Source organism: Perca fluviatilis, chromosome 4 (genome assembly GCF_010015445.1).
Source record: "Perca fluviatilis chromosome 4, GENO_Pfluv_1.0, whole genome shotgun sequence".
In the NCBI taxonomy this organism is placed as follows: Eukaryota; Metazoa; Chordata; class Actinopteri; order Perciformes; family Percidae; genus Perca; species Perca fluviatilis.
In genome coordinates, this window is record NC_053115.1 from 23728957 (window position 1) to 23754104 (window position 25148).

The 25148-nt window shown below is 42.9% G+C and overlaps 1 protein-coding gene across 2 annotated transcripts in view; it reads left to right on the forward strand.

Moving 5' to 3' along the window:
* Positions 1 to 5991: 5991 nt before the first annotated feature.
* cbfa2t2 (CBFA2/RUNX1 partner transcriptional co-repressor 2) overlaps positions 5992 to 25148 on the forward strand; it is a 36985-nt gene continuing 17828 nt past the window's right edge. Inside the window, exon 1 of one of the 2 annotated variants that reach the window (XM_039798035.1) lies at positions 5992 to 6114. In XM_039798035.1, coding sequence (XP_039653969.1) covers positions 6000 to 6114 — 115 coding nt within the window. In that variant the 5' untranslated portion in view covers positions 5992 to 5999. Of the gene's footprint in view, positions 6115 to 19922; positions 20421 to 25148 lie in introns of those variants that run through there. The other variant, XM_039798039.1, reaches the window with a different exon arrangement.

Genomic DNA, 25148 nt, shown 5'->3' on the forward strand with positions numbered 1-25148 from the left:
ATAATAATACCACATTATAAAATGTATTATATATTTATATTGTAAAAGGGGCAATTCTACAAAAGAACTACTTTAAGTACATTTTGTTGCAAGTACTTCTACTTTTACTTAAGAAAGATCTTGAATCCAGGACTTTTACTTTTAACAGAATATTTTGCAATGGGTTACTTTACTTAAGTAGGAGATCTGAATACTTCTTCCATCACTAGCTGCAAAAACCTCCGTGAAGATTAACATGAAGTATAACATAATACAAATGACAAACAATGCAAACGATAACCAGAGGTTTAGAAAAATAACTTTTAAAAATATTTTATCTTGTTAAAGAATGTTTGTATTTTTCTATCAGATAAATAAAATCAAGTAAAATAGTAAAAGAAAAAGACAACTGAATACACTCAAACCCCCACTTGCCATCCTCACTCTCGGTTCAATCAGCCACATATATGCATGTCTCAACTCCCCAAAGACAGTGGACAGTTGGGGTGGCCTGCTGATTAATTTTAAACCTCCCCCCGCTTCCCTCTGCCTCCTCCTGCTCCTGCCATCCTCCAACCATCTCTCCATATATCCCTCCCCTACTCTGCAAAGGGCAACAGCTCCAGAGGTCTACCATATGGGCCAGTGTCTGGGCGGCTGACTGCCTGTCTCCCTGCAGCTTGCATGTGTGTGTGTGTGTGTGTGTGTGTGTGTGTGTGTGTGATTCAAGCCTGCTCTTACTGTTAGCCTGCCCCACCTGTTCCTCTGTAACAACAGACCAGACCGCTCCACTACAGGCCGCCCAGGACAGGCTGGTGGATAGATGGATGATCACAGAGATAGAAAAAGATAAATAGATAGAGGGGAAGATGAGGAGAGATATGCAGATGTGACAGTAGGATTTCGAAAAGATTTTAATCAAAAGTGACAGTCAGTGAAGCGATGAGCAGCTGCAAATCATATTATTGATAAGCACCTGCCAAGCCATTAGATAAGTCACCGGAAATGTGGTCAGAAATGAGCGGAGAGGGGAGAAAGAGATCGGAAATGGGTCAAAAGACAGAAGCGCAGATTGTTAGACTTCACAAAACAGACAAACAGATGAGCAGACAATAATAGATTAAAAATATGGAATAATTTATTCACCAAATATGAATGACAGACTGTGCAGTGAACAGACTGCAGTAGACACACCACGCTGCTCCCTAAACACCCGAGGACACAGGATAATAATGGATGAGAACTTGGGGGTGATAATGAGAGGTCAAAGAGAAGAATAAGTCTCAGGCTTGTACACCTGTGGCCCACCTTCTGCCATCTAAACCGCCCAGCAACCATTTTTTAACCCCCACCACATTCAGTTACTCTCATTATAACCTACTGAATAATGTAAAGGTATATATGCATGAGGGATCCAAGCGAACAAGACGAGACAGGGCTGAGGGATGGAAGGATCTACATAATAGGGCTATCTCTCTCTCCATCTGGTCATGTGTTTATAATCTTCCCCTCCTCCTTCCTAATGCCGATCTATCTGATTGTCTGACAGACCCATTGCCCCATCGCCCTCATCAAACCCCCTGTTTGAGCTCTCTAATAATAGCATTTTCTATCTACAGTCTGCATAATAGTCTTTTTTTGGGTGCAATGAATACTGTGTATCTGTGTCTGTGAGAATGTGTATGTGTCTGTCTCTATCTGTGTGTTTCAGTGTCCGTTTGTATGAGCTGATGCGAGCACTTTGCAGCCCCAGGAGAATTAACCAAGCGTCTGCCACCTGACCCCGTTGACTCCGAAGCATCCTGGGCTCAGCTGATACGCGTGCCGTGTGGCCCTGACATGAGGAGGACAAAAAAGCAGGAGGAGTGGGAGGGGGCCGAGGACAGAGGGACCAGCAGGCAATGAATGATTATGATGACTAGGGCCATCTTGCTCCCCCCACCCCCAGCAGAAACCCTGGCCTTGGCCCTGGGTCTGGCTCCCACATGCACTAGTGATCTGGCTCGGGTCGGCGTGGGTGAAGTGTCGCCACCAGGCAGGGTCTGTTCTGTCAGCTGTTGGGGATGACAGGAGGAGAGGAGGGGAGAGCAGAGGAGCGATGCATGTAATAGAGGGTGAGGGAGATGTACAATAGGTGAGGAGCAAAACATAATGAAAAGATAATTGGTAAGGAGAGTGAAATCATGAAAAGCCAACAGAGGGAACAAGAAGAAAGGCACAGGGGAGGGAAAAGATAATATTGGAAGGCGCAGACTGAAACAATTGATAGAAGGGAACAGGTTTTGCGGAGGTGTCATATCTGCCAGGCCTTATGCAACCTAGAGCTCATGCAGATGGCACGACTGCTCAGAAAGCAGGGTAAACAGTCCCAGCTAACGGCTTGGCCCCTCTTGACTCAGTACAGTGAAGTGAAAGAGCAAATCATTGGAGAAAGCATTCCCTCACGGGGATTAAGAATCTGTCAGGTCAACCACTGCATAGTGGAGAGGGTAAGTGAGCAGGGTTGCAAAGGGTAAATGTGTGAGCTCATTTATTAATGGCAACTTTTCACAGTGTTTTTGGCACTGTCAGATCACCGCAAGGAAGTGATTACTTATCTCAGCATACTGGGCAGAGAGGAGGGGTAGCCAGTTCCTTGTGAGGCTAGGAAGTACACATGTGGATAGAAGAAAGACCTGCAGGTTCTCCACTCCATGGCTTATGACAACTACAGAGTGATTCTATACAGAGAAAAAATAAAACACGGGAGGGTTACATGATGGTGAAATTTATTTTTTCCCACATAACATAGTCCTAGTCTTTTAGTGTCCAGAAAACAGCACTGCAAAATACATGTGTGCATTCACTCGAAATACGTGGTGCTTGAAGCTTGGTGATGTAACGTATTTGCAGGTTGTTACCTTCCATTTTGGTTCTCTTCGTCCACTCAAAGGTCAGCAATCTCAAGACAGTTTGCAATTGGTCATTCATCAAAGTTGTACTCCATGTGAAAACAACAACATTATCATTCATTTGGAGATGCCACCATTTAAGTCCAACATTGACTTTTTTTTAGCTGTGTTTTTGGTATTTGCTTACCTCTGGTTGGAAATATCCATCTTTTAGCTGCTAAATGCTGCATAATGTTTCCCAGCTAATAGTTGCTACCTTTGTCTGTATGCTGTTAGGTGCTGGGCAGCGAGCTCACGATGGATTATAGGACTTTCCATATACTCATGACATCTTCCATTGTCTTGGCATGGGCTTTAATTTGAAAATGGCACAATGCTTACTACACATTAGTTTGCATGTTGAGAATTCTTTGGTATTATGGGAGAGGGTTACTTTCATCTTGTAAAAACATTGCTAATGCTCAGTAGGTTATACGTTCAGACAGTCACTCAGTCAGCCAGTAGGTCAGGTCAGCTGATTTGCTGTGTAACAGTCCTGCTGGTGTGATTAAAGGAGCTGTGACAAAGACGCTGAAAGGCGACGAAGGGGGGCAATGGCCAGCTGTCACACACAGAGGGACCATAATGGTCACTGCAAATCCCACCACCGTCTGAGCCTCTGAGTTTCTTCTTTGACGTCAGCTTCCTGCTAACTGACTAGTCATCTCTTTGTTAACCTGTCACTGAGCTTGTTGACAAGATGAGTTAGATTGGACATTGTTGTCACAATCAAAGGTTCAGTCTGGATTGATTCATTGTATGAGTAATTCACTGAATACATACTACACATGTAGATTTAAATTACACCGATTGATTGATTTCAATGTTGAAATAATAAAAGATCATGTTGTGATACAGAAGGTTATTTGAAATAAGAAATGGGTCTGCAATGGTAGTTCGTGCATACATATTCTATAAGCTGTCCAATCATGTATAATCACAATGTAACTCAAACAACCCCATATAAATACATTTGGTGTTCATTCTTTATGCCTATACACCTGCTGATTCTTTGCTGCATGCTTCCAAGTATCTTTACTCCCCCCACTTCTACAGCCTTCTCTTGCAGTAAATATATGTGATTTCAACATGTTTTCCATTCAAAGACAGTTTCTGTTAATTTTACTGTTTTGGAGTATTCATTTGTCTCATATATGTAATTACAACGTATTCAAGGTATTACAGAACAGCCTGTTCACAGTAACATTATCTTCTTCACTTTGTTGTGTCTTGTGTTCTCAGGCAGGTGCAGGCAGTAAATGAACTGTGTATGGTGCACCTGCCGGAGACTATGTGGGTGGTTGATCTAGAGAACTACAGAGTCTCCCCTTTTCATTAAAACAGTAGGCCAAATTTCACTGGCAACATCGTTAAAATGTTTGTAACTTTGAGTTTTACTTAATCTTCTCCAAAGCAAAGAGTAACATTGTATCTTCCGTTAGTACTGCTTTTAAATGTTGATATCCACACCTCATCTGTGGATTGTACCTTCACACTGCTGTTCAGTCACTAACAAATGAAAATTATTTCCTGATGCATTTTTATCATGCTTTTCCATTTCAATTAATGCTCTCACTACATTTGACAAGTGACAAGTGAATTTAATTTATCGCAAGATTCTAATGCAGGGATCGGCACAAAACAACCTTCAAGTACCTTATTTGGTGCATTGTTATTTTAATAACACCAATAAGAAAGTTACATTGTCACCATTTGTAGAATTTACCCATAAGAAAGCAGTATTTAAGTTTAAAGAGTTAAAGATAATAAAGCAATCTACTTGTTGATTTATTTATTGCTAATCAAATTTGAGGATGCACATATCCAACTATGTTTCTAAGTTCTTAAACAATAGCTCAAGAATGGATTCTGGTAAATAAATCAGTGATTTTTAAGCAGGGGTCTGATCATGTGTTTTTTTGGAAATGTCATGCATTTTCTTTGTCTTTCATTCACGGGGAAAACAGCACAGTCAGCAGCATGTGACTTGCTCCTGACACAGACACAGCAAGTAGTCACTCTTAGCTTCTGTGTCCCCAAACTGTAGCACCCCTGTTCCTGTGCTCCACATCAAAACAATTAGTGGCCCTTGGCCCCGAGCTCTACGCAAAAAGGGGGGTGAACCTGTGTTCCCCTCACACAGAGGCAGTAGCCGATGGCTCCTTGGCTCTTCCATAGCAGGAGCAGTAGGTAATGACTCCTGCCTGCCACGGTGGACCTTAATTTGTTATTGTAGCAGAGCAGCTGTGCAGCATGCTGCAGAGAGCAGGTGGCAGCCTGGCAGGAGTGGAGGATGGGGGGCTGGAGGGGAGGGGGAGGACAGGAGCGTGTGGCATATGTGGGTGGCTGCAGGGGGGTGGAGGATGGAAAGATGATGGTGGATGTTTATGTGTGTGTTGGGGGGGGTACAGCTCACAATCATCTCAGCCAACACTGAAATGTTATGCTTTTAAAAAAGAATAACACGTGAGACTCTGGATGGAGTCCAGATCCTTCTGACTGTAGATGTTTGTGTGCTGGCTTATATGAAGCTCAAAAGATGACACACAAAATATTCAACTTTTGTTTTTTGCCTTTATGCTTGGTTGTATGGTGCAACATTTTAAATTATAATTCATCCCTTATGGCCACATATTATCAAGTGCAATGCATCCTTTTAAGTTTCCTCAGGCTCTCCCTATCCTTCAATGACAATTTGTGGAGGCATTCCAGACTATAGATTTAGGCTCTGAAAAACAAAATCAATACACCAACCAAGTCGAGGTCATAAACGACTTTGCTCAAGGCAGTGGAAGTGTGTCTGCTGTGAGGATTATGTGAGTTGAGCGCTGGTGTCCTATTGTTGCTGCTTGGAGTTAATCATTGCAGATAATAAGAGACAACGTTTCCCTGCTGTAACAACGGCGCGTTATTGGCTTTCTGCTTAAATGCTGACAATTAGTACCGCCTACTCAAATATTCTCTGTAGCGCTAGGGGCTAGGGACTACATACCTGATGCCTGGTGGTGGACCGAATCGATCGTCTCCTGCAGGTTTCGTTCCACTCTATTTAATTTAAAAGATTTGTTTTTAAGTGTTTGAATCTAGTAGATGCTCTGTAGAGAAGATACACTGAAGGATTTTGATCGTATCAGCCATAATTCTGACAAGAGGAAGAGAACTCAAAGACAGAGGAGCATGGTCGGAATGCCGAGTGCTTTAAATTGTAAGTAGACCTTAAATTATGCTTAACATGCTGTGTAAAATGAAGCATCACACTTTACTATTACCAGAAATAACTAACAGATAGGCTATGTACATTTGCACCTGCACACTATAATAGCTACATCACGCTGAGTTAAAACTAATTGCCCGTGTGTGCTTCTCATCTTATTTCTATGTTTTACACATTAAGGACCAGAATCTCATCTAAAAGGCTGTATTCGCCCCGTAATGAGCCTCTCTACATAATGTGGACAGACAAAAACCCCACTCTATTATTTCTAGGTTCTTCTCCTGGAGCAGGCTAAGTCCTCAGAGGAGACCTTTGAATGTGTTACTTCAGATCATATCAAATCATTATAATGACCAAACAAAAACTCAGTCATCCCTTTGTCTGCTGAGATCTTATGCTCATTACGATCCATTAAAGAGTGAAAATGAACTATGCATAACACACTCTATTGGATGCATTATCCCTTATAAAAGCCACAAGACAGCTATTATGCTCCTATTTAATTGAATAGCAGCTTTCAGTCTATGTGTCTATTCAGTGGAGGATTTGGAGCCCTTAATCCACCAGGCAAAGTTTTTTTCTCTCTCTTTCCACCATCTGGACTTTACAGCTTTTTAAGACAAAAACACCAGGCGGTGTGAAACCAGGCTGGAGCTGCTGCTTGATGCCAGGATGAGTTTTTTTTTTTCTCTTTTCGCTTGCGGTTTCTGCCTGCTTTACATCAGGGGTCAATAGTACAGTCCTGCAATGCAAGTGGGGTCAGCAGGGCCCAGGGGCACGACTGCAGGCCCCCATGTGTCACTGTGGCTCCCCTCAGGACTCCAGTTGGTCCCCTTTCCCCCCACAGAGAAACAAATAATCGCATGACAAAGACATGACTGTAATGCTGATGGTGATGTTGTGGTGATGATGATAATGATGGGGCTACAGTTGCCACCAGGGAGCAGCAGAGGGTGTACTGTAATATAAAACTATAAACATGATGGATTCTGAGTTTGAAAAAGAAATTCTGTTTTGGAAAACTTTGGTTCCAACTACAATCCGCAAAAGCTCAAATATGTGTGTTCTTCTGTTTTATCGTAATCGTTGGAGTAATTTGATGTTTTGCAGAAAGCTAAATAGCCCTCTGGGAAGCAGAGAGGATGTGTGTACACTGCAAGAAAATGTGTTAAAGAGAATGAATGCTAACATTGCTCACACTAGTCAATCATTTCCATTCAACATTGATTCAATTAGCTTGACTTAAAAACATGTGGATGATTTGGAACCCCATGATAAATTTCCCTTTTGCCTTTTTCCTTCTTTTCTTTGGGGTGGGTTATAGAGTCAGATTCCAATCCTCTGACATTAAAAGGGGAAATAAACGACAAAGGGGCCCTGCAGGTTTGCATTAGAGACCTAATTGGTTTTGGCTTGAGTGGGCTGTTAGCGTTGCCAGACGTAGGCCCTTTGTGTTGTGTTGCATGTGGGAGAATGTGCCTGTGCTGGAGGTAGAGAGAGGTGCCTGCAGATCTTCTCTGAGTCATCCCTGCACAGTTTCTTGTCTTTGTGGGTTGTTTGTATGCATGTGTGTGCGTGTGCTGTTTGTGTGCATGTGAAGTGTCGTTTCAGGTGCATCTGTTGAAAATATATGCAAATGCGCCGAGTTGCGTGGTTTTTGGCGCGCTGCAAATGCTTTTTTCTGTGTGTTGCTTATGTGTCATTAATGTTGTGTTTTTTGTAATATGTGTGTGCTTGGGTGTGTGTTTGTGTGTGTCAGGCTGCTAGCCCAGTATCCTTCTTACTCCCTCTGGTCTCTGCGTGGGTCTTTTCCACCAGCACTACCACCTGTTAGTGTTTTACTCAGGCCCCAGGGCTACAATGACTGCAGAACCTTTCAGATTTGCTCATCAAGCCCATCAAATTGTCTCCCTTACCTCAAACCTGGCTCCCATTTCCTATCACAGGACCAATCTGAGCTGGATTCCCCGGTGCACTTTAGCTGAGTCAAGATGGTGTGCAGTTGAACTGGTTTGAGCTGAATTTGATTAATGACTCTTGAGCGACAACATTCAGTGTGCTGCACTGCTGGATCGCACTTAAGTGTTTGCAAAGTGTGGTTTTAGTGGGAAAGGAGATGTTTAAACACTTCAATTTATGGGGTCATATTGTTGCCCAGTGCTCCACATGTGAGAACCACAACAAAGAATCTGGCATCTTCTGTTGGAGTAACAGTATGTGACCAAATGGCTGTTTAAACAGACTTTAATTGCGTGTGTCACATATCCACTGTTATGGATCGCATGCTGTATACAGTAAATTGGAGTGTAAGAGTTGAATGAACCCTAATTGTAATGAAATGTTTACTACCCAATGACAGGAAGAGAAAATATATAATCTCTGCATCCTATTATCAAGTTGCCGTGTGTTGAATCCCCAAACCACTGCAAACCCCATCATCAGTCTTTTCAAACAGATAGGATTTGTCATGTTCCGTGTTTCGTGAGACCTCTCAGCTTTCTGTCCCATTGTCTGTTTCCAATTCAGCACACTGTGTTCCCCTGCCTATTACTTCAGACAGTGTGGCAACCTGAAGCAAAGCTTAAAAAAAGAGAAAGAGAAGGAGTGACCGAACAGTTAAAGGGAAGAAGAAGAAAAAACAGTGAGAGAAGGGGAATAGAAAGGGATTAACTGTCAGGGAGAATGTGAGGCTAATTGAAGCCAGTTTTGCACAGCTGTTTCTTGTTGCTGTGCCGCGCTGCACAGAGCGGCTAGAGAGGATAGGATCCAGATGTGATCTTGCGCCAAACATCACCCGCCAATAACAATCCTCAGAAATACCAGCCGTACAGGAGACGTGGGCAATTAGAGTGTCCGAGCTCACCCACCTCCTGACAAAACCTCACTTGTCCCGCCTCTGAAAGATAAACCCAGCTCTGTGCTTCTCACTGGTGATTGCAGGTCTCAGCCTGGCTCCTGTGTGTTGTTAACACTGTCATTTTGTTATACTGCCAGCCACCGCCATGGCCTCTGTATTCAGGTGTCATTCGGTAGCGTAAACATTGCTTTGACACATTTGACTATTACAAAAAGGCGCCTCGCACGGTTTGGAGAGTGTTTTTGCATATTTTTATATGGCTTTTGAAACATTCAACCAAAAGGGATGACAGCTTCTTTTGTGTGTTGTTCTGTGTTAAATTTGAATCATCATGGAGCAAAAAAAATCATGTATCCTTTATCAGGATGGCGGCATGCAGGTCCCAGGATTGTGTGCAGGCATTTATTCGGTCTTCCACTCTAAGTGGAGGGACACTGGCTGTGAACAAAAGGGCCCAGTCACTTCAGAGTGAATCAGAGTGGTCAGAGCAACAACCAAAAAAATGCAAGTGAAAGGAACTTATCACCACATTATGCTTTTTTAATGCCCCCTGTCTCTCCCATGTTTTTTCTTCCCCCTTCATCATTTCCCACTTGGCTCAGACAAAGACGGGTTAGCATTGGTTCCCCCTTTTCTCCACGCCTTCCAGGGTTACCCCAGCGCTTCTTTCTCACCTCCTGTTTCTGTCTGACGTCCGGCCTCCCTCCATCCATCCTTCTTTGTTCCCTATCTTTCTCTCCCCGTTACTTTTCCGTCTCATTTGATCTGTCCTTATCCCTCTCTCCATCCTCGCTTGTCTGTCTTGGCCGCCACGCAGAGAGTCCAACTGCAGCTGGCCTGTCATCGGCCAGAGGAAATCTGACATCCAGCTGTGTACGAGCTCTTATTGAAGACTCGAGAGAGAAGTCTCAGTTCATGGTTTGACAAGATATAGGCAAAATCACACAAAACCCTATTCTTTTTTTCTTCTTCAATTTACCATTTTCCCCTATTTTCTAGAGAAAGTCAATCACTTATTCTTTTGTCGGTAATATTTCTGCATATTTAAGCAATATACATGTTTCTTTTCTCCTTAAAATGATCATGAATTATTAGCTGAAACACATGTAATGTTTATATAAAGCACATGCAACAAGCATATGCAGCAAAGTCTGACCCAGATAATGACTGCTTCACATCCTGACAGATAACGATGAAGATGATGTGTGGCCTTGGCCTTGTCACACTTTATCAGACACTCACAGTGAATGTGACAGAGGATCTAATAGCCTAAGCCAATATCACTCCCAAGCTCCCGAGTGTCAGTTGTGAGTTTTATGACTTTTGTCAAGTTCACCTCATCTGTCCCTTCTCTGATTTCACTCCTGCTGGGCCTTGTGCTGTCAGAGAATGGGACCTGCTCTCTCGTATACACACATAAACTCGCATTGCACTCTTTCTGCTCTTGCTCCCAGTGTGGAATGTGTTCTGGGTGCTGTTGTTTATGTGTCTTGTCCTCAGCTGGTGTCTCTGCTTGTTGTCTTCGCGTGTTTGATCTAGCGGGGTACTGTAGCGAGACGTCATACCCGCGGTGGGTCTGCAAAGCAACGACAAAGCAGGTGCTGCCACAGTCTCCTGCTGTCCTGTTCGGAGATATTTGTATGATTTTGTCTGCAAATCTAAGCAGGAACAACTGGGAAGGCAGGGGGAGGTTTAGTTGGATTTGTTATGTCTTGAAAAGTAAAAGAACCAGAACAAGTAAAACTGTAAATACACCCCCTCTCCATTACACAACACAACACACACACACATATTGAGGATTGTATCGCAACATTGACAAGCCCAAACATCCCTGAAGCTTAACCTTGGGAAATGCCAACACATTCCTCTGAATGTGTGTGTGTGTGTGTGTGTGTGCGTGTGTGTGTGTGTGTGTGTGTGTGTGAGTGTGTGCGTGCGTGTGTGTGTGTGTGTGTGTGTGTGTGAGCAAAGCCAGCCGTTATCTTCACTCAGCTTTAATTGAGCCCTTTTAGAAAGCCCAAAAAGTATTATACACACACACACACACACACATAGTAAAGCCTGGAGGCTCTATCTCTGCCTGGCCAGGTGTTCCTGGCTCCGCTGCCAGATGAACCACCTGCAGATCACAGGTGTGGCCATCGCCAGGCAAGAGAACAACACAGCTGCTCCGACAGCCTCAGGGAGAGAAAAGGAGACACATGGAAGGATTATATAGAATCATAGTAGCAGGAAGCTTCACATCAGGCAAAAATATACACAGCATAAAGGAACACTGAATCGTAGGTGGTGTTGTCATCGCATGCCTTTCAGTAAAGACCACCTTCCCTTTTTTAGCCCACTGGCGATGTTCATTTGAAGCAGCTTGGTGTGCTGGCTTTGACAAGAGTGGGAGTTGTTATGAACCTTGACACAGCATGTAAGTCCATTTATTGTAATAACTTTGAAAATAGAAGGATATCCATGCTGTTGCATTGTATAATTTGTTAATGGCTGCTCTCTATTTTCTGTCCATTAGTGCAAGACAGATTAAGGCAAGCTGCTACCTTTGAGCAGTTTTCCACCTAATTGTTGAGTCATTTTTTACACTCAAAATAATTTTATAATTAGTATACTGCTTCTTATAATTAAATTCTTTCATATCTGAACCCTGGGGGAACATGTATGTTTTGCATCAGTGAGTATAGTGACAGAGGGAACAAGAAGATATTAGTTTGTCTTCATAAGGTGACACCCTCTACAAAGACTTAACCCATAAATTATGTCATTTCAAAAGTCACATATGTTTTACTGGCCAGCTGTTAACAATACACAGTACTGTCACTAAAATAAAGCCTGTTGTACTGAGAGGAATGCCCAGTGCATAGTTACTCACTGTATGTGTTATGTCTGTGTGTGGGCTTGTCCACATCTTAGCGAGCGCACACTCTTTTAACACACAACTTCTCCCAAACATGGAGTTGTTTATGAGCACTATTCATTTTTATGTGCCAACAATTGGGTGAGGCTGGCAAGTTCTGATCCACGGCATCATTTTCCAATTAGCGAAATTGCTGCATTTAAGGTTTTAACTGTGAGTGCCATAGATGGATATCCCTGACAGCGTATCTGGTACAAAAGTTAAACAAGAGAGCGGCTGGAGAGAGACTTTGAAAAGTGCGTTGGTTGTTGAATATCGTTTAAGGGGAGTTATTGGTGAGAAGGGTTTGGCGTCTGGCTACGCACTTGGCTTCCCTGTGTGGAAACTTTAGGAAGATGCAGCCAAGTGAGCATGAAACCCACCGCTCATAAATTTTAAGCACACATTCAGCCACTCTCATTCTGCCGCTCTCATACCAACACACAAACAGTTTCTCACTCACTTTCCCTCTCACTTATAAACACATGCTTGTCTCTCTCTCCCTCCTACCCGCACTTCTTATATTTACTCATCTCTATTTGTCCCTGTCTGGTGTTTACACACACACACTCGTTGCACCCTAAGAGCAGCCGTGTGTCTCCCCTCTGTGTGCAGAGTGTAATAGGAGATCTGAGGGTTTTCCGTGGGTGAGTAGGCGGGTCAGACCTTACTTAAACTAATGGCTCCCAGCAGTGTTGAATAGCCAGACACACTGGAGCCGAGGCCTGAGGTTTTGGAATGCCACTGCCGGCTCAATGCCTGCCTTTCATCGGCACCGAGTAGGGGAGGAAAAGAGAGAGAGAAAATAAGAGAAAGGAAGGGGAGGAGGAGGAGGAGGAGGAGGAGAGAAGGGAAAATACGGGACCCGTTTGTTTTGGGTGATATGAGGATGCCTGAAAAGGAGGGCACAATAGTCATGGAATGGACGGACAGAGGGGGGCAAGGGCGGGTTGGTGGACTGTGGGGAAAGAAGGGAGGGGAAAGGCGTGTTTGGGCTAGTGGGACGTCAGGACAGGGTTAAAGTACCAGTCAGTAGTTGTTTTGTGTCACAGCACCCATTTATTTTTAACGTCTTTGGGATGAACTGTGAATGAGTCTTGAGGGAATCGATAGTTTTGAACTAGCCATGTCCAAACTAACGCAGAGGATTTATTTTGCAGGCCTTCCATCCAAATTATGCAAGCATTGTTGACCAACAAATCTTGTCCGGAAGTGCCCTAAAAAGTGATTACATTTAAAAATACATTAAACGTGGTGTTATGTCATATGATAGACTTTTCACAGTTGTGGCTGGTGTATTTTTGTCTGTCACCAAGTTTAGTTTTTGATAGCAGTGACACTATGGGCTCATGTTTGATGAGCCTGCTTTGTTTCTATCTCGTGCTCTACTAGCATGCACATGATGATGCCAATGTAATTAGTACTGTTGGTGGCATGGCATGCCCAGCAAGGGCAGAGAAGATCTCTCACGCAATTTAAATAGTGAAAATTACAAAACTATTCAAAAGGTTTGCTTAGCAAATGTTTTACCCAAAATGTACACACATCGTGAGACCGGTTGCGCTTGAGCTCTACCAAAGCCTCCATTCGTTTAATTCACACCCCGACTCCAACCTTACTGTCCTCAGAACCAGCTCTCCTAATATCAGAAATGGAAGCATAATTGTCCCTAGAGATAGATGTCTAAACTAAATGCTTCAAAAATGCTAGCGGTGTGAATTGCCCTGAAGAAGCGACCTTTTTGCTGTCGCCAACGATGTCTGTGTTTATTTTAGATGATTACAAGGCCATACAAATGTATTTAATTCAGTGACATTAAGGCTATTTGCTAACCAAGGCACATCATTCATTTTGAACCATCTACTAAGTGACAACAGAAAGAGGCACAGAATTAGAAGCTTTGCTCGGAAAACTAACCCTATATCATCAAGCAGGTTTGTGAAAAGGTCTATCCATCCAGCCACACTGCTTACCAGAATCATTTTGTGGTTTGTCAAATGCAATTTAAAGGTTCCCTCTGGAGTTTTAGACCTCTATGGAGGTTTTTCGATGAGTGGGTCCCCATTTTGTTTATGCAAACACATGCACATTTGGGAAACACTATACACAGTTCTACCAATGGTGTCGCACTATTCCACTGATCAAGGGGGGCAGTTACACACCGATACATGCAGCACTGTGCCAGCAATGTGCCAGCAAAGACAAGAAAGAAGAAGACTGCAAGCTTTTAAAACTTGATGTAAACAATGCTGGATTTAAAAGTACAATTTTTTATGAGGAATGTTTTTGTAGAGCTCAAGGATACACGTAATGCATTTTGGTGAGTCACACTGAATGTAAACATAACTTTTGTTTGTTTACAAGCAAACTTCCCAAGTGGAAGGAGATTGAAATGTTTTTTTTTCTTTGGTATTTGAGAACGTTGAAGTAAAAGCAAATGTGTGTGTGTGTGTGTGTGTGTGTGTGTGTGTGTGTGTGTGTGTGTGTGTGTGTGTGTGTGTGTGTGTGTGTGTGTGTGTGTGTGTGTGTGCCATCCTCCAATACTACTCTTAAAGGTTCACTGTCCAGAACCAACACATACAGTAAAATCAGTTTTTTTTATTTTCTTTATATGACCTATCGTTTATCTGACCCTGCGGACAGAGAGAAAATAGCCCTCACTTTAGTCTTCGTTACTACCGAGAAGCATCTTATTGGATCGCTAATTGTGCTGTTTCCGTTGTTGTTGTTTGTTTGTTTTTACAGTAAATGGTCCTCCAGACAGACATGGACCTGGAAAATAACGTGTCCCTATTAGATAAATATGCTGTAGAAGATGTAATGGAAAATGTGGCCATGCGAGATCAGACAGGGAAATCTATGGCTGCATCAGATTAGCGAATATCAGGAGTCTGAACAGTGATGAGATGGAGGGAAAGAGGGGAAGGAGAGGGAGGGGAGCCTTGCTGGTAAGATGGTTAGGGGGGAGGGCAGCGATGATGAGGCTTGATGGGAAAAATAACATAACGTGGATAATTAACCAAAAGAGACATGTTTATCAGATAGCTGGAAAGAGAGGGGGTGAGAGGAGATAGAAAGAGAGACATCTGGTTATTTGCCAAATTGTAAGGGGCCCTGACGCACAAAACCAATGTTCTTTGGCCATTGTTGAGCTTTTGCAGGTGTCAGAGTGGGCAGTGATTTTGCTGTGTGTCCGGTACTGTTGTCTCCAGTCAGTTCTTATTAGCAGCAATTGAGCCTATTCAGCAATGCGATTAGTTGTTCAATCTAGCAAACCAGTGATTTAAGCCGGTTGGTGTGGTTTCTCCTTCTCTGTCCGTCATTTGTCTTTGTGGTGTTTTCAACTTTATTATAAAAGGTAAGTCATGGTGAGGCGATACACAGCCTTGGTGGACCCTCTTACAGATCTCTGGCAAGTGAAACCAAGGGCGAGTCGGGCTATAATTAGCTGTTCTGGCTCACTTTCCACACTTGTATGACCATAGACAAGCTTGATAACTGATAAGGCCACATTCACATCTAGAGATAAAACATAAGACAATTTCATATCAGTGTTATAGTGACCAAAATGTCATGGTTATCAGTATTATCTCAGTATTGTTCAAATGTGCTATAAATGTTCAAAAATAAATAAAAACAATATAAGATTTGTATTAACATTAAAGATGGCAGACAACAGCATTTAAAAAGACATTTCTTCACATGCTATGCTCAAGTAATGAGATCTAGTCGTTTACAGATTTGGCAGCATTGGTTGTGCCTGACCAGATATGCTAAGAAAGGGAAATTTCACTGTTTCATGCATTGTTTTTGGGAGGGTTTTCTGTTGTCCAGCCCAACTCTGTGATTTAGCTTGCAAAAAAAGATATTTTTTTTCATGAAATGTTTCCCTAGTGCAGGTTTAAATGAACACCATCTTAAGTAAGCAAATCCAATATAAAAGCACCACAACCCTTATAAGCAAAGCAATGTAAAATTGTGCATGTAGGAATTATGCTGGACAGAATATACCATGAGTTTTGTTGCCGGGTTAGCTCAGTTGGTAGAGCTGGGGCACATATATAGAGGTTTGCTCCCCGACGCCGGGGGTTCGACTCTGACCTGCGGCCCTTTGCTGCATGTCGTTCCCCCTCTCTCTCCCCTTTCATATCTTCATCTGTCCTGTGGAAATAAAGGCCTAAAAAAGCTCCTCCCGCCCAAATAAAAGAAAAATCAAACACGGTTTTAATGATAATTAAAATTTGAAATGGTAATACTAACCTTCAGGAATTTTACCGTGGTTTATCATAAAACCGGTAACCGTTTCATACCTATTCACATCAGACACATGCACCACATGCACACAATATCTCACAAAGATTAACTTAACACAGTGTGAAGTGGAAAAGCTTCTGATTGTAGGAAGCTGTGGCTGGGAAAAAATACAAAGCGGCAGCAGAGGGTTTTTTTAACCTATGAAAATCTCTGTCATCGTTTCACACTGATTTGGCAGCAACTCTCCCAGTGAAATCCCATCAGCCAGATTACCCTTTCAAACCCCTCCATGAGTGCTGAGAACAAAATGCTCTCACCATGTGTGAGTTGTATTGCTTTAGGAAAACAATGTGATTCCAGTTGCACAGTGTGTGTTGGAGGCAGAGTTTCTGTTTTCTTCAACACCTAGCGGAGCTGGTGTGGCATGTTGCCCAAGAGACTTTGTTTCTTCAGAGGATATCTCATATTTCCCGATTTCTATCTTGACGTTAGCTACACGGGAGGACTGGTGGTGAAAATATTAAGTATGGATTAGGAAGTCCATACAAGACCAAGTTCATGGGTATGCAATTCAAAGGACGGGGGGGGTGGGTGGGGGGACATGACGGTCCTGTAGTCTGTGGCAAAAAAACGCAGAGATCCTTATTCACTGGACCACTTGGCAGAGTGTAATAAATCTGCAGCTCTGTGGTCACCCCGAAATGCATTACACTATCATTGTGCTAGTTTGCTGCTTTCCTTGGCTGTTGTGATTCATTTTTAAAAGTATAAACCACCAATCCAGTGTTTGAATTTGACTTTAAACTTGTTATCTTATCTTCTTTACCTGTTGCAACATGCCCACATCAGTAGAGCCCTTGTTGTTATGTTGCTATTGTTGGTGTGAAAGCCCAGATATCAAGGGTTAATTAGCCTTTCAATAAAAGGAAGGTTAGCCGTTACATTCCCTTTTAGAGATGCAATCTCCCATTCCGAGCACATGCACCACTTGTGTATGCCATTCATGCAGCCATGGGCAGGCTGCATCGGCATCTAATGTCATGGTAATGGAAGCTTAGAAAATGTTTTCCCTAGAGGCACATGCGCATCCAGTGATTCATGTAAAGACGGTGGTAAATGTGAATGCATGGAGTTTATGGTCAATTACATATTTGTTTTCTTGGTCCACGAAATATCATAAGGCTGAGGCCACTCTACTTTTTACTCAGTCACCTGAATGAAAACATTGAGCAATACTGAAAAAAGCAATGCAAATGCATGTAAATGAAGGCACATGAACCTTTATTCCTTCTGTGGTCTTGAATGCACAAACACACATGTAGGCAACATGTAGACTTTGGTCATATCTCGTTTACTCAATCACCAATTCTTAAAATCCCCTATTCCCTCTTGTCCTCCTTCTCTGCCTCTCGTTTTTTTCTGACCTCTCTAAAAAATGCTGTTTACTTTTTCTAAAAGTGGAAGTTTGGCGAGGGAGCGTGTGAACCGAAACAGATGCTGCATACTCTCCTTCTCTGTCACTCTCTCTCTCTCTCTTTATCTCCCTTGCATACACACAATGGCAAACAGCTGTGTGAGGCTTGAGCAGCTACAGTAAAAGGAAGCCATACAGTATGCATACATAGTATTGAATGCGCAGTATTGTTTACTCTCCTTGTTTGGGACACTCTTGAAAGGACCAGTGCTCAGACTTCAGGCCAATATACTTCAAACTGCTGCAAGAGACCTTTATCTATTTGTAAAAGTGGTCATAAGTACCTTTCTGATTATCGTACATGGGGAAAGAAAAGTGGTTGCTTGAGTGCTGCCTGTAAATCCAATATTGTATGCCCTGTAGCCTCTTAATTGATCTCTTGTCGCTTACAATGACAACTTCTACTGGCCTATATAATCCCCCCGTCACAATGACAACCAGCTTCTCACATTTCCTTCAAGGGTAAGCCGAGACCCAGACCGGAACAGCCCTGCGTTAAACCAGTGCGCGGGGCTACGTTGCTGGGGGGCGTGTTGCGTCAGGTACCGGTGAGAAATACGATCCAGGAAGTTCATCTGGAGTAACAGATTATTGTGTTTTAAAGGCTTATCAGACACCTGCTTGTTTCTGACCGCATTTAGACTTTACAATAAATAGTTGATTTTCATGAACTGATAATGAAAGTAAATTGTTAGTTGCAGCCAGTTTTAGTGTTGTTGATCATACGGCCGAATACAAATTCTTTAATAAGACACTGAATCGCATTTCTTTTTTATGTTGCCACTGTTGTGCTGAAACCTGGTACTTCCTGTAAGTTCCCTACAGCTTTTTTGTAGAAAGGATAAAATCAGACAAGATTTAACTTAGTTTTCAGCCTTCTCTGGAGAAAACGGCAAAGCAATCCAATGAGCGCGCTCACTGATCAGCCACCTGCCTGCCATTACACCTGGGTTATAATCTAAATCTGCTGGTAGCCTTTGTCCATCGGTGGGATCAGTTGGAGCTCACCACCTCCTATGTGCTACAATAGCATGTGGGTTACAGTATGCAGGGCCTTCCTCATTTCTCCATCTTTCCACCCCCTCCCTCTCTCACAGCCACCTGGCCCTGCCTCTGAGCCTGCTGGCTGACCAGATGCACCCTGAATAAAGCCGGCCTACAAGGAGAGAGGAGGGGAGATAGAGGTTATTATGGATGATTATTCAGTCTACAATCTAGCTTTTGACAACCCACTGAAATATAGCAACCAACAATAAGTTTTTATGTGTAGAAATATTTCACATTAGTGTCGATTTTACCTTAAGGGCAGAACAAGAAAGGATTACACCTTAAGTTAAATCAGTGCTGTTCATAAGTGTGTATTATGCATTTGGGCAAGAGAAAGGGGCAGCACCCTCTCCTAATGAACTGTTTGTATTTATCCTACAGCATTTGATTGTTTATTTACACAGCCAAGTGCCTGTGAATTCTCACACGTTGATCATGTTCTCTCAATTGTCGGTTGTCTAATTAAAAACAGATTAAAGCTTTATTTACCCCAGGCTTTAGAATGAACTGTGCATCATCCTCTGTACTTTCCAGAAGTAAACTGGTGAAGGAAATAATAGGCAGGAGTGAGTAAAGCATGCAGGCTGCCCAATCTCAGCCAGGCTCCATTATCTTAACCTGCATTGTGTCTAGAGCAGCACTTGTGCGCAAGGCCGGGTATAAATCAGACAGTGATTTAAGTTTAACTCAGTGAAGACGGAGCGCAGGGGATAAGAGAGTAGAAGAGGAGCGAAGAATAACTCATTCATGCTCCTCAAGTGTCCCACAATGGATTGGCTGGTGAGGCAGCGCTGTGCGCCGCATTAAGAATCTGAGACAAAAGAGGGCATCAATGAAAGAGCCTAAAAAGGAGGGGGTACTTAGTATAAAAACATTTTAAAGGGAGAGCCCCTCTTCTCTTGAAGGGGTAGAGGGGAGGGTGGTAAGGAGTGGGGTTGCAAAGGACCCCCTCCCTCACACACACACACACACACACACACACACACACACACACACACACAAATGCACGCACACACACTTTTGTCTCTGTTGGCACGGCCTCTTGTTTAGCCTTTAGGTGCCAAAGCAATTAGTTATGTTAATTGCAGGGGCCATTGCCGGTGAATGCAGGTTGAATAGAGCCAGTCAGCAGTGGATGATTGGCCAGGATCCATGGGGGAAATGGGTAGGGAGAGGTGGGACAGAGGGGGTGGGGGTTGTGACGTCACAACAACGGAGGAGAAGACAGTGTGTGGGAAAACAGGGGAGGAGCTAGAGCCGAAAGAGAGAGATTGAGAGCGAGGGAGCCTCAGAGCTTGAGAGAGCGAGCGCAAGAGAGGACGTAAAATTCATTGAGAGAAAGACAGTTAAAGACAACAAATACAACAGCTGAGGCAGATTGAGGGGAAAGAGATAGTAAGATAGAGTGAGCTTCACATGAGAGAAAGAGCAGCAGCGAAGACACAGAAGGAAAGTAAGAGAGCGAGAGAGAGAGAGCGACAGAGAGAGAGAGAGAGAGAGAGAGAGAGAGAGAGAGAGAGAGTGCGTGTAGTGCAGTGTTGCGCTGGTCTACTCGGCTATCTGTCTCCATCTGGGTGCCATCTGTGTCTCTGGCTCTGGCCTTCGCCACAACCGGAGCTCACATATGTGGGAATGCAAACACATGCCTGACATATGAAGGCGTGGAGTCACAAAAAGAGACAAAAAGGAAAGGATAAGAAAGCAAATCCCCGCCACTGCAGCTGACTTTCTCAAAGGACTGAAGAGTGGACTCTACTAGAGTGGAGGTAGGAGAGAAGAGTGGGGATTTCAACATGGAATTTGTGTCTGTGCTTTTCTGTGTGTATTTTCAGCAAATAATTATTACTATTTGTAAGCGAGTAAGTGTGTTGCTTTTGCAAAGGATGCATTCATGTGCGTGTGTGCGTCTGTTCCATCTTAATTCCCAGAGCTGCTCTGTACTGCTGTACAGATGGTGCCTCCTCCTTTCCTCTTATCTCTTCATCCTTATCTTCTGAGGTAGGAGGGATGAATTTGTCTGCCTGCTTCCTTTTACCAGCGCACAAAAAACTTCTGCTGCCATATGGACAAGCTGATGATTGTCTCTGAGACTCTTTTTATCCCGTTGTTGAAGTTTTTATATGATTGTTTTCTGTAGTTTAGCTTTTATGAAATAATTTCTCAGGGTATGCATAGAGGTAGTCCAAATGTTTGCTTTTCTTTTTCTGTTTTTTCATGCCATATAGCCACTAAATCGGTCCATTTTAACTGGCAACTTTCAGTATTTGGCATCATAGGGTAACATCTGTAGCAGTAGCAGATTTTTTGAAAAAGGATGCTGTGGCAATCTGCTATTAAGGTTTTAGTGATTCTTCCAAAAAAAAAAACAACTCACTTTTTTAGTGAACAAAAGCAACTACATAGCCAGGTTTAGCAGCTAAAACATGGAGCCTTCAGTTGTTTTTTTCATTTTTCAACTAATCCCCTAATTTGCTTCAACTTGTGGCAATCAGAAGAAAAATCGAATCCACCTGGAATGATTATGATATGTGGGAACAGACTTTTTATTTCTCCTATATAAGCAATACTTGTGTGCAAACATCAGAAACTGCCACATCAACCAGATAAATAAACACAACAGTGTGATTGGCTCTGTGTGTGGAAGGAGATTATCCCGCTCAGCTGTCATTTATTCAGATAGTAATCAGTTTTTCCACATGGCAAGCAGAGCAGAAGAAAATAGGTAGAGAAGACGTGTGCATCTGTTGTACAGTATCCCGGACATATGGGAAGAGGAGAGAAACTGCTGTGTCTGTCTTTCATGCTGTGCCTACATGTTACACAACACCGACATCAGTGGGATAATGCGGATCCCAAAAAGTGCAAATGTCACATGGTTGCCCTATGGATATTGTGTATCAGTAACTTGAGTTACAATGTTGGAACACCATTTTCTACGTTACCCATCTACAGTACCTTGCGGGAGAAAATGTGTGGATAGAGGGAGGAGGAGGATGAGGTGTGTGAGGGAGCAGCAGATAGAGAAAAGGCAGAGAGACCTGGCTAGTGTTACGCCAGACCAGACCAGTCCATCAGGGAGATAGGAGCGACTTACTGTCGGCTGCACAGTCTCAAACCGGAGACCCCTGTCTGGTCTGCTGGACACTGTCACACTCCTGACAGCGGGAACTGTTCTGCATCTGCATTTGTGCGTTTGCGCAAAGATCCAGCGAATGTGATATTTATTTTAGTAAGACATTTTATCTCACATCTATTCATTTGTGTCAGGCAGTCAGGCAGTTACTGTTTTTGTCCTGGATTTATGTGGCTTTGAAGTTCTTGATCACATACTTGATATGTGTATAGTTGAGTCTAAGGAAGTGAATGTGTGTGTGTACCAGGTGTCTTGTAGACATTGTGTCTGCTCGAGTACAAGGTTGTCTTATAGCTCTTTGTTACTCTTCCCTCGTCTTTTTGACCTCCCTGCCAGCTGTGAGATTTTCTTCTGAAAACGTAGTAATAAATGGAGAAACAGAAAAACCAGGACCCTTGCTCACCATGCTACTATCTGAAGAATCCATGCACAGAATACCCCCCCCCCTTTTTTTTTCAACACACACATGCACATACACACAGAACAGAGCAGCTGCTTCAAGAGTTTGATGCAGGAAGTGCTCTATTAGTTCCAGTGGTGAGGACTGTGATATCTGGCCCCAGGGGTTCAATGAGAGGTTGTGTGTTTTGAATGTGTGCTCGCTTATGTGTTTGCGTGTGTGTGTGTGGACATGAAAGGGTTAGGGTCATTTACTCAACAGAAACAGCTCAGTCACTACAAGTAGAGTAGTGAAAGATTGTTTCATCACAGGGAACGTCTCCTGACAGAATAAATGGCTGTGTGTGTGTTATGAGTGTGCAGACGCGTATCTGTGTCAATGAGCATCTAACCACCTGCGCCCTCTCCCAAAACCCCAAATCCCCTATTGCAACCCCATTGAAATTGTATGGGAGCCCCTCTCCTTGTGCTAAGTGCATGAGTCAGAGGCCTCTTGCAGGGGTCTAGTGACCCTTTGCTGGCCTGAGAGACCCGCTCAGTGACCCAAGTCAAGGACTCTATTTACTGGGCTGTTGTGGTCTCAGAGGAGAGAGTATCAGCACACGCTTTAAAGGCTTTAAAATGACCTCAATTGAATTCTTCAAACGAATCAATTCTAGGCCTGCAGTTCTAAATTGAAATGAATTGTCTGCGTGAATACAAGAATAATACATCACATACAGTAGAATGTAACGCAACAATTGTAATCTGCGATCTAGTACCGAGGGGCTCTTCACAGGTGCAGACAGTAAAAAAGTTTAAAGTCAACTCTGAAAGCTGCTGTAAACATTTTTGTAAACAAAATAAGTCCAAAACAATCTCATAAAAATACAGCTGCTAACATGTTACTCATCCAGCGCACACAGTCCAACATGAGCATCCCACTGGTGTTGTTTTTCCGCCTACCGAACGTATAACTTCAATATCTGTCGAAGCCTTCTAGTTATTGCTGTGTCCACCGATACCCGAGAAAAACATCTGTGTATTTAGGTTGCAAGCTAGTTCAACTTTTGTCTAATTATTGGTAGCATCAGTTTCTCAGAGCTTGTTGGCTGCCTCACTTTTATATTTGGGATTAATGAGAGTGGTGAGATGTAACTTGCAGTCAACAGGTACAAATTGTGCTTTTTATAAGCGTGTTGGGCAGTATTAGGTACTCTACGACATTACACTCAGCCATTTGAATGTTAATATCACAAATATCATGTAAGCTAAAATGTTTAACCAAGCAGGCACAGATACACAGAAGGAATAGTGGCGCTTTGTGAGCCTCTGTGAAAAAACCACCGCAACAGGATGCATTTAAACTCTGAAAAGACAGTATCATTTTTACAAAGTAAAACCCGAAAGGCAAGAGTTGATACTCAAGAGGACGTGCAAGAGCAACAAAAAAATGAATGTGCTTGTGTTGTTAGGTGTGTGGGTGGACAAGAAATGGGTGGTGCAGTCTCTCCATGAATTGTCTGTCATAGTCATTATTTTCTCTCTTTCTCCATATTCCTTTCCCTCTTTCTCCTTGTGAGAAAGTGGAAAGAAAATGGGTGCATTATGACAAACTAAAGAAAGACAACTCTTTTCATTTGGTTGGCTGAGACTAAAAACTTTGTAGTAGACCATTTTATGTTGGAACAGCCGCATGATCGAGAAGAAGTGTGTACGTTATCAAAACATACACCACAAATACAGTGTTCTTTAACATGTGTGCGCTCAAACCCATACACACACAAAACAATACCACTAATTAAAACACGTCTCTGCCCACACGTTCACAAACATACACTCATCCTCCCCAGCTATCTCTCCGTCTCATTGTCATTGTTTTGAGCACAGCTGGCCTCTTTGTTTTACTTATCTGTCTCTCTCAGCGGTTGTTGAGCTCTGGTCTTTTATACAGCTGGGCTAAGCTTACACACAGAGCTCTGTTTATGGACTCTATGGGCCGTTACCTACTGCTCAACTTTGATTCACTGCATACCCAAAAACCTGAAAGTGACAGATCAGCTGTATAGCCAATGCTTGGAGACAATGGTAATGTATTTGTTTTACTACAATACAAGTAAGTAGAATTTTTGTGGTTTTTCCTGAGCTTTCCTTATGTGCTCAGTGACGATGACTCCCTTTCAGTGTGTTTCACATTGACTCACAATTCATTTTTCTGAAAGCCCGATCGGAGAAATGCAACAGCATTGCACACCCTGATATACCTTGTGACATGACAGAAAACATCAAGTAGTGTGTGGCAAAATACTATTTTTGAAGTCTCAAAACTTAATGGGAAGAAACTTCTACCTACATGTTCATTGTAAGTATCTCTGGATAAATGAAAGTGAAATGCCTAAAATGTTGAAATTAAACTAAACTCGAAGTCATTGCACCAATGCTCTCTGTCTGGGTCAAGAAGACCATAAAAAAACGTGTAAATGTCTTCAGCATGGTGATAGCAACATCTGGTTGGATCTGAGCCCAGGCCATTTGGCTGTTGAGGCCTCTGACACCTGGTCTGAAACAGGCCAGTCTTAATGGTTGCTTTGTTTTCTCATGTCTAGAGCTCGTATTTGTTTTATGGACTACCGTAACTTACTAGTTCAGAGCGTGTGTCTGCGTATGCTATGTCTGCCGAAGTACGGAGCTGAGGAAAAACAGTATTTTGCCTTGCTGCATGATAAGTTGATTGTCTGGGTTTTAACCCAGTCTTAATCCTCTAGACACACATGATGATATACATTTACCCTGTGTCAGGGGGGCTTTATAAGTCTGTCCTGACATCATATGATTTGGTTTCACCCTGAGAATTAAAGGGGGGGGGGGGAGAAAATACGGACAATGCAACTTCATTTTAATACTTTAAAGTCATGCTTCCATATAGCTGATTGTTTTTCACTTCGCAGTCTTGGGTTTAAAGACTCACACCAGGCTCATGGTG